This window comes from Stegodyphus dumicola, chromosome 9, assembly GCF_044657685.1.
Source record: "Stegodyphus dumicola isolate Sdum_Otavi_A_Nest chromosome 9, ASM4465768v1".
In the NCBI taxonomy this organism is placed as follows: Eukaryota; Metazoa; Arthropoda; class Arachnida; order Araneae; family Eresidae; genus Stegodyphus; species Stegodyphus dumicola.
The window spans coordinates 3,908,127-3,918,684 of record NC_140776.1 but is presented as its reverse complement, the minus strand read 5'-3'; the positions used below and the strand labels follow the sequence as shown (position 1 = coordinate 3,918,684).

The following is a 10,558-nucleotide window of genomic DNA, read 5'->3' as shown; positions in this document are numbered from 1 at the left end:
GAGGAATTTTTAAATTTAAAAGATCCTCAAACCTCTCCGTAAAATCCTTGTGTAATGCGTCCAAGTGAGTGACATATAATAAAATGTCATCATCTTGAAGCATTTCTGGTAATTTTGACAAATGCGGAAACTGCGAATATTCTTTTCTGCCTAAAATTTGTTTATAAAGTATTAGTTTACCCACGAAAGCCAATATTATTGATTTTGTTTTAATCAAGTTAAGATCGTCACCCTGCAGTTGCAAATTAACTTTGTTGAACATTCCAAAGATATCAGTAAAGTAATAAATATCTGTTTTACAATTATTCAGATTTTCTTTCAAATGCGGATCTTTTTCTTGTAAAAAATCCAACACAGATTCAAAAATGGCTGAAAATCTTTCTAAGCAAGAGCCTCTTGATAGCCAGCCAACTTCAGTGTGCAGAAGTAATCGAATAAAGACTTTGTCGTTTTCCTCACATAGCTGAGCATATAACCGAGAGTTCAAAGAATTGCTTCGAATCTTGTTGATAGCATTTATTACATATTGTAAAGACTTATGCAATCTAGGACTCAGCTTTTTTTGCTACTAAATGCTGCCTGTGAATCACGCAGTGAATGAGCAGTACATCAGGCAGTCGTCGCTTTAAGTGAGCTATAAAACCACGATGACGACCAACCATAGCCGTTGCACCATCAGTCGCAACAGAAACAATGTTCTTCCATGGAATAGCTTTGTCAGTAAAAAAATGTTCCACGGCCTGAAAAATCGATTCTCCTCTGGTATCAGTCTCTAAATATGTAGCAAAAAGCAGTTCTTGGCACATATTTTCATCTTTGATAAATCGAACATGTCCTAACAACAGAGCTTCATTGCCGGGTAATGTAGACTCGTCCAACTGGAGAGAGAATCTGCTGGTCTGTAAGAACTTGCATAAAATGTTTTCCACATCGCCTCTCATCTCGTCTATGCGTCTCTGAATGGTGTTATTGCTCAAAGGTATTCTCTTTAAAATATCATGTGCGGGTTTGTGCAATACATTGTTAAGGACCTCCGCAATGGCTGGTAAGATAAGCTGCTCTCCAATTGTGTGGGGTTTCTCCGACTTCGCTATTAGTAAAAATATATTATAGGACGCTCGTAAACCATCATCGTCTTTAATAGATGATGACGCAAACATCGATCTTATGGATGGCCTTTTGTCTAGTTTTTCTTTAAGTGCATGAAAATATGACAAGGGCTTATTTTTTTTGTCAGCATGTACTCTTGATAAGTGATCATCCATTTTTGAAGGCTTCATGGCATCGTTACTGAATAATTTTTCACATATGAGACACATCGGCAAATGTTGATTTGATGGAGATGCAATAAATCCGAACTTCAAGTAGTCCAAACTGTATTGTCTGCATTTTTTTTGTGTCCGCCGTTATAAAACTCCCATTAATCAGGCACTTTACTTCACTTAATTAGCTATGTAGTAAATTTGTAATCTCTTGAAATAAATGAGTACTTATATGAGTTATTATCCTTCAAGCTCCAACGAATTTCAAAACGCAAATGAACTTTCAACCTAAGTGCAAGCTCGTTAAATAGTAAAATATCAGGAACATGTTTGGACTTGATCATGAATTGGTTCGTGTTAAATCGCGTAAGCTTCAAATAGAGAGCAAGTCAAAACGCGCCTGAAAGACGTACGCTCGAACTCATTATCTTGCACAAACTTGTCCTCACAGACTTGCCGAGTTCTTCATCTTGTACGAACTTGAGACTTTACATTACTACAACAATGCTGTTTCCTACAAAAATAATAATTATTCTTAGTACACGTAACACAAGATAAACAATACAGTACCTACCCATCTTCAAAGTTTTAAATAAGAACTTGTGTTAATTTAATAGGGGTCGATTTTTAGACCTCGTCGACCCCCAAAATCAGTTTTCGTTTATGTCGACCCCTAGGATAGGGATAGGGGTCGATATCGACCACTTTGGGAATCCCGGCTTTAGATGAATTAATTCAATCAAAATTCAAATTCACACTTAATAAATCAGTTTCCTGAAAACAAAGAGGAATAAATCTTCGCTGGTGCTTGGATAAAAAAAATGTTATCTCTCTTAAAAATTACCATTACTTCAAATCACATACACTAAATACTCAAATAAATTTCGTAACTTTCTCTAGAGATACCAACAAGTTCAATTCTAATAATTCACAGCTTCACAAACACCAGGGAACAATTATTTATGCATATCAATCAGCAGTTCGCCGAAAATGAGTTAAATTAGTTTAACTAATTTCTCGGCACCTTCAAATAACCATTAATTTATCAATAATCACCCATTATAAAAATAAGTATAAAAAAGTAGTGAGTACAAGCGTTATGGTTTTAATTCTTAAAAATAATCAATGACACCTTAGGTAAATCAATCTCCATCTTTCTAAAGAAGCCATAAGACTCAAACAAACGGAGTGACTAGACAGGTCACCAAATAAATAACAAAGTAATAACATACAATATTCAATCACTAAACACATTTATTATTAATTTCTAGAATATCATAGATTAAGACAGCTGGTCAGACTACCCTTATATTTAATGGTTAAATTATATTTCAAATCATTTTAGCGTCATTTATTAAAATTGGATAAGCCACTTAAATATAATATGAAATTATTTTAATCACTGTAGAAAATTTCCATTGTTACTTAATTAGACACTTGATTTTCTTTCCTTAATTATATTTCCTAGGGAATGTAACAACCTTTAAAATCTCACATATTCAGCTGTGTCTACAACGTTCTAATACTTGCTTAAACTTTACCAAATCGTTACTGATTAAAATAAGAGATTATAATTAACGGAATTACTCTTTTGTATATACATTAATTTAAGTCACTTAAGCACAATCCATTTTTTCTTGATTGAAATTGAAATTTAATTTTTAAAAACTAATTGAGATGAAATAAAATTACCCTCACTTGACAAATAACAAACAGATAGAAAGACAACTCACAGTAAGACATAAAACCATCAGTCAGACGGAGTTCCAAAGATTCAGAGCTCTCTCTCAATCGATCAAAGAAGCACCGAGTATCAATAATTTTGAGGCTGAAGATAGATGAATGGAGAAACTGTAATGAACTAGGAATCAAAATACAGGAAAACACCGCTGCTCACACAGACGCATTCGGATGTCATATTTCTGGTTGATGCATATTGGATTGAAAGACCGAAGTCATCAGGTACTGGATGTTAGGCGCAAATCAAGCCTATTGATGTGTCTGATCAATTTGAGCTATGATACAAGCACGAAGCACAAACACGATTTCTTCGTCCTACGACCGGAACGTTGACTTTTGCAAAGCGACGTTCAGTTAAAGGATGCATTGGCCAGGAAAATGCGCAGGCAAATCCGCAGCAAGACACGCTGCCCCCAGAACCTTTTCTTCATGATAGATTCCTGATTTTAGACCAAACTAAAAAAATGATTGTAAACTATCACATAAGCCTCGATGAAAGCTCTTTCTCCCCCCGCTAAAATTCAACGGGTGAAAAATTAAACATAAAATTAAATTGGACCAACTGGATGCCTTCTTAGCATGGCTTCGCAGAGTAGTGATCAGCACGCCGGGCGGGTATTCCAGAGGCCAGTGATTCGATTCCGGCAAGGGCATTGCTCATTTTTCACCTGTCCTGCTTTCAATTAACCTAATGTCTCTCCAGTGGCACCCGAACTAAAATGGTGGTGGATGATGATGACCACTAAAAGGGTGGTGGATGGTGGATTATGATGACACCCATAATTAGGCGTTTGGGTTGTCGCCCTTTAACAGGGGGGAATATATAAGGTTTTCTCCCGCCTACTTAGCATGCTTTCGCAGTGTAGTGGTGTGCACGATAGGCGCGTATTCCAGAGATCCGTGGTTAGATTTCTGGCGAGGGCGTTGCTCATTTTTCATCACTCCTGCTTTAAAAATAACCTAATGTCTCTACAGTTTACTGCTGTTCCCGCATTTCGAGATACAAATACCGGAACTTAAGGCCTGAAATGTAAAAATAAAAACTACAAACTAACTAAATAAAGTAAGAACTAAACTCAAATGCTTTACAAAGACTAGTAAAGCGAAGATTGGCCTTATAAACCTTAGCTATATAGTAAGTAGAATGAGGAACTACAATGCGTCTTCAAGTATCAAAGAGAATTAAGTTCTCGCCTTAAAGGCAGAGAGCAACTGACTGAAAAGCGCGCGTGAGGTAAAGTAGCGAGAAGTTTCTCTTTCTTAGTTAAAAGCGACAACTTAAATACTTAACAGTTTGCAAGCTCAGTTTGCATAACTAAATCTATTCGAATTTTTCCTGGCCGGAAATGGAAAATAAGAGAGGATAGTAAAGTTTTAAAATAAAATAAACGTTAGTCAAACTTAAAATTCTTACACACGGACCCAAGTAATTCTATCCCCGCTTCTGTCCAGATGTTCCGAAAAAAACCGCTCGCTGTTTCGTGAAAAAAAGTCTAAGCATCGGAAAATCAACACAAAAAGCTCTTAACTCCCAAATAAATATCAACTACACTAGTCATAACCAATTTCAGTAAAATAAAAACCTTAATAGTAATTAATTAAATTACATTAACACAAATAAAATTTGTGACACACTACTGTACGTCTTCCTAAAGCATTCCAAATACGCTCGATAGTATTCAGGTCCGGTGATCGAGCTAGATACGCCATGCGTTGAATTGCTTGCTGCTGACGATAATGATGCCCTGTACGATCTAGCGTTCTCGCCCTGTAACAGGAAATTATCACCTATTGCCCAGGTATAAGGACGCACATAAGCATCAAGGATGTCACTTCTATAGTCCTGAGGCTACATGGTTGCACGTGGAAAGACATGGAGGTCTGAGCGTCCAACCCGAAACGGTAGCACCTCAAACATAGTCACTACCTTTTTGGCATGCATCTCTTTCACAGTGTTTGATTAACGGTAATAGATTCCAGTTTCTCTCCAAATCAAATAACGCCTACTATTGTTTTGAAGGATAAACCTGGACTCATCGGTAAACAGAAAAGCCCGTCATTGATCAGCTGGCCAGTGGACATGTTGACGTGACCACCTCAAACGTTTCCTTCAGTGGCGTGACGTGAGGGGCATGTAAATGACTGGTCGCCTGGCGTACAGACCTCCTTCCTTCTTCTATGCGCGGTTGACCTTGACACTAACCTGCAGCAATGGAGGATCTGAGTTGAGTCGGAGTTGAGGTTTTGTTTCTTCGTGCGCATGACAACAAATATAGGTCATCAACGCTCGTCGCACCGTTTGGCCGTCTTTTTTAACTTCCTGGATGACGAACCTGTGGTTAGAAATTGTTGGCAAAGTCCATGAACCACAGGACTCACCTTTAGCCATTTGGCCACTTCTGTCTGACTTTGGCCTTCGTCCTTTGTCCATTGTTACAAAATGGCTATCCCATATTTCGTATCTCAGGATCACAGCAAAATTTGCAAGGAAGAAATTTTGTAGATGAATCATGCAGTTCCTCAACATAATATAAGACTTTTCTTTTTTAACGGTTGATACTTCATTTCTTTATTCTTTGACGCCAGTGAGAGGTTAGGCAAAATAAATCATTTGGTATGAAAAGTAAGTAAGATAATATTACACTAAAAATTCTCTTACATAAAAATAGCTGCTCTCAATTTTCCACTTCAAGCCCTTGACACTCTTGCAACTGCTTTGCAAGAGTTTCACATCCTACGAAAGTCATAAGATTGCATAATTGATAACATCGACATCGCATTGTATGTGTTGTATTGCGTCTAGGGAAGACCATACTCCATATTGAAGGTAATTTTCCTATACCAAATTGATACAACAATGATACATAAATTCATACCAAATTGTTAATTTTGTACCTATGCTAATTTCTACAACACCATAATTGTCTGGTAATTTCTTTTTATGTTATTTAATACTTTACTATACGCCGTCTACTGCTAGTTCAGTTTCATTTAAATTCTGCATGAAACGTTTTAAGAAACCGTCACTTTTGTGATTTTTCCTGAATTAATGATGACCAGTGCATATATTTTAAAGGGCTTAAAACAGAAACAAAAAATACTGTTTAAAAAGTAGCTACCATTTCAATCACGTTTCTCTTTCTGCTAGTCTGTAATTCTTAGATTTCATATGGAAGGCTTCTTCGACTATTGTTTATATTTTGTCTCTAGTTCGTCTTTTTTAACATTAGGCTTCTATGTCATCGCTAAGTTTCACTTCAAGTCTTCCGATAGGTTGTATAGACAATAGGCTTTTTTTTAAAGCAGGAGAGAGGAAAAATTACATTGTCCTTGCCGGAACTCGAACCATGGACCTCTCGAATACGCGCCGCTCGTGCTAACCGCTACACCACGAAGGCATGCTAAGAAAGAGGGAGAAATTCTTTAAAGTAATCAAAGGTGAAAGAAATGAAGTGTCAGTGATTTTGTTTTAATTTAATACTACTATCAACAATATTTACAAATACAGTAAATCCACAAAAGCAAATCTGGCACAAAAACTAATGCCTGTTAGGACTTTTTAAAATTGGTTATTTCCATCGCAAAATTACTGAAACAGCGAAACTATTCTTTAAAAAACAATTTTGGTTGTTAACCAGTGTGATCAATCACGAGATCTTTATTTTTTACTAAAGTAAACATAAGAAAAATATCGAAAATATGGGGTATTTCCATTTGTTTTATCTACTGAGGTAGGGGAAGTTTAAATATTTTTAAAATTACGTAAGAACTATTAGCCCAAATTAAAAAACAATGAGATAAAAATTCTTTATTAACAATTGCATACAAAATATACAATTAGCTGACGTTAATCAAGTCTTATTAAAATCGTTAAGTGCATTAGAGTAAGAAATCTAAACGTCATTCTTATTTTTGGATTAGTAGTTTTAAGCAGACTTTATGCCTCAAAAGTTATATAAGAAACCTGATGTGTACACCACATGACTTCCCTGTGCGGAAACAGACACTGAAGGCGTAGAAATTTAATTTATTGTGGATGCTATGCTGTGTCAACATATGGAATAGTTTAATGACTTAAATGCTAATTCCAGAATGGATTAAGCATAATTTAATTCGCAATAATTAAAGAAAACGTTACTTTGTTGTTGCGAGGCTTACTTTCTCTAGATTGGCAACAAATCCACTATTCTTCAAGTTTCAAGTGTAAACAAAAATGGCTGCTATAGTAAAAACAAATTAGGCTTAGCCGCACTTAAAAACTTTTAAATTGTTGATAATTGTACAACTATTACATGCAGGCTACCTGAAGACATAGAACCCTTAACCGGAAGATATGAACTACACAATTTTTAAAGCAAAATATGAGCAATTTAAAACATATAAGAATAAAGAGCTAACTGAGAATGAACTCACTGAGCCGAGTAACAGAGTGGATATATATATATATACACATATTTTTATACTTTTGGAGTGCTCCATTGGAAACAAAAAGGGAGGTTCACATTTACATGTTACAACAGTCCCACATACAAACGTTTTCTGTTCTGAGACGATTTGTTTTTGAGTTATGCGAGATATATACATACATACGTACGTACGTACAGATGCCAAGAAAAATATCTTCTGAATCCATTTTAAATCAGTTTTATGATTTGTTTGGGGAAAAAGAGTCTATCCTGCCCTTACTATTATTTACTTAGATGTCATGCCAAATCATCGTCAAATTGCTTTCGATAACTGTCAAAATGGATATTTTCTTTGAAATATGATACCCGGAATTTCTTGTTATTACAATACTTCCTTTTTACTTCGTGCAAGGAAGTGAAAATAAAAGTTGAAAAATTACTTTAAGTAATTTATTTCGCATCTGAAAGTATTTTTCGTTATTATTTTGAGTCTGAAAACAATTATTTTTTTACTTGTAAATCAAAATAACTTTAAAGACACACAGACACATACATATACATACACACAGACACATACTGACATATACATATGCATATATAAAATATATATAGACAGAATTTTTCCCTTCAGTGAATCATTTATAAAAATATTGGATTCTCATTTACTTCGTCAGAGCTTTCTGGAAGTTTTTCGTACTTAAAGGGTAGAAAAAAATTATAAATTTTTCTTTCTCGATAAGGCACTTTTTGTGTACATTCGTGTATGATGTGGATCATCAAAAATACATTTGTTCATTTTTTATTATTACTTACAAGTGTCACTTGAGTTCGTTTTCTTTGTCACATCGAAGAATTTTGCGACTCAGAAAATGGCTTTAAACATTATTATTGATTTTTGTGAGAGATGGTAAGAACTGTTTTCTCCCAGAAGAGATATATATGAGTCATATTTCAATTTAATTGCCCTAAACTTCCTTATTTCCCTAACGTGGGAATTTTTAAAAATCTTAAATAATGATGCTTATTCATTCTTTAGATCTAAAAGATTGTATTTTTTCTCTTTATTATTATATACATTTTATGATGCAGTATTAATATTTTATCTTTGAGACAAATATCGCTATCCAATGTTTTGCTTAGGGACAGGAAACTTTTATTACTGCGCATCTAAAAACGTTCACAAGAAATCTTTCCGCAGCGTGTTGAACTTTGTAGATTATTCTTTCTATCTTAACAAACTCATTACCTTATGCTTTTGAACTATATTATAAGATCTACATTTCATTAGCTTTCAGCGAGATGTAAATCTAATACGTATATTTAAGAAAAACGTTCTTGGAAATAAAGCAGAGAGCTTTGACATCGGCACTGAGCGAAGTGCTAATTTTTCGCCGAGCTTTGCCATTTACCTCATCAAGCATTAGATCTTTTTTGTTACCGAATTTAGTCAGAATCTGAGCCGTAGCTTGTTAGGCATTGTAAATGCCCAGTATAAGATTTTTTGAATTTTAAGTTCCCATTTATGCCCGAAAAAGGAGAGATCAAACTGTAAGCACAAGCTGTATTTCTCCTAGGTTTAAATGCTTAAATAAAAAGCTGTTTAAACCTTCTTCTGACTCAGGTTTTATTTCTAAAGACCGTGCGGTAACTTGGCTGACGGTCACAGTAAGTTTTAAGAAATTTAGTTAATTATCAGGCGTCAAACCCTATAAATTTATTTCTCACGAAAATCAAAATTGACTTCATTTTTCTTTGAAAGTAAAGTTTATGCAAAATAGCTTAACTAAAAAAATGTAGTCACTAATAATGAAAGAAAATATAAAAATTCCAGTAAATTAAAGTTTTTATTAAAATATACTAGAGAGGTGCTTTAAATTCAGCATAGTTGAATATGTGAAACAATATTACAATACGGGTTACCATGAAAGGAGGTTAAGAGCAATATAAAAGGTCAAATGTAAATAGCACTATTTAAACATTGTCACAAGTACGTACATTAGGGACACAGTGGGCAGGTACAGGTACAAGCAAAAGTACGGGGACGCCGATTATATACCATGTATCAACTGGTAATACTAACTGTTCCTATACTAAATTACCTAAAAAAAGCATTTGTTTGCAAGCTTCATAAGAACCGTACACCCCGTAGTAAGTATGTATAAAAAATAATGATTTAGGACATAACCAGGTTACAATATAATTTGAATTTCACAAATTAAATTGAAAACATTTTTTTGGATTAATAAAAATGACATATAAGCATAATGAGGTAAATTCAAGAAGTATTGGGAACATAATGTTATAGTCAATGTACTAATAATACTAAAGAACCATTCAAATCTTTTGAGAATAATACAGAAAAAGACTTGAGTAAGAATCTGAGATCTCAGGGATTTGGTACTGCAAAAATTCGCTAATAAAGGAAATAATTATGAGAAAAAATCAATAGAAGTTTTTAAAAAACGATACTTAATGTTGTATGCTAGAGTAGGTTATTATAATTTATAAAGTTTACAAATAGAATCCTTTGTGCGTATTCGCAAGATGTAAGAAGTTCATTAACTTTATTCAGCATGAGGAACTTATATACAAAGACCTAGGCCGTAGGAACAGAGTCGTTGCATAATTGTTTGAAACTTTATGATACTGATGTTTACCTTTCATCAGAAACTTCTGAAATTCCAGGAGATCAGTTTGTGGGGATTTTATATACTCAGGTAAGAAGCATGTAAAAACGTAATAATCAAGATTTCTCTGTTCGACACATATACAGATATCGAAGTATGCCATAGTTCTTGCCTAGAAATACATGGGAAAGCATCCGTATCCTGTTATATATTAGTTTAATGAAGAATTAGAGTATAGCTAAATAATGATTACATTCGGTACCAAATTATCGGTCGCGGCCACTTATCGGACAACCACTTAGTCGACGAGACACTTAACCGACACCAGTTAGCCGACATGACACTTAGCCGACACGGACACTTAGCAGACATGGACACTTGGCCGACAGGCAGGACATTTAGCCGATACGCGCACTTAGCAGGCAGGACATTTAGCCGACACGGACACTTAGCCGACAGAACATTTAGTCGCCAAGGACAGTTAGCCGACAGGACATTTAGCCGACAAGGACACATAGCCGAC

At 34.8% G+C, this 10,558-nt stretch overlaps 1 protein-coding gene across 1 annotated transcript; it reads right to left on the bottom strand.

The window, feature by feature from the left end:
- Nucleotides 1–545: 545 nt before the first annotated feature.
- On the bottom strand, nt 546–5,433 carry LOC146995288 (zinc finger MYM-type protein 6-like). Its single transcript, XM_085824501.1, has 2 exons — nt 5,206–5,433; nt 546–1,394 (listed from the first exon to the last, which is right to left on the bottom strand). The coding sequence occupies exons 1-2, from the start codon at nt 5,431–5,433 to the stop codon at nt 546–548; spliced, it is 1,077 nt and encodes a 358-aa protein (XP_085680627.1).
- Nucleotides 5,434–10,558: the final 5,125 nt, after the last annotated feature.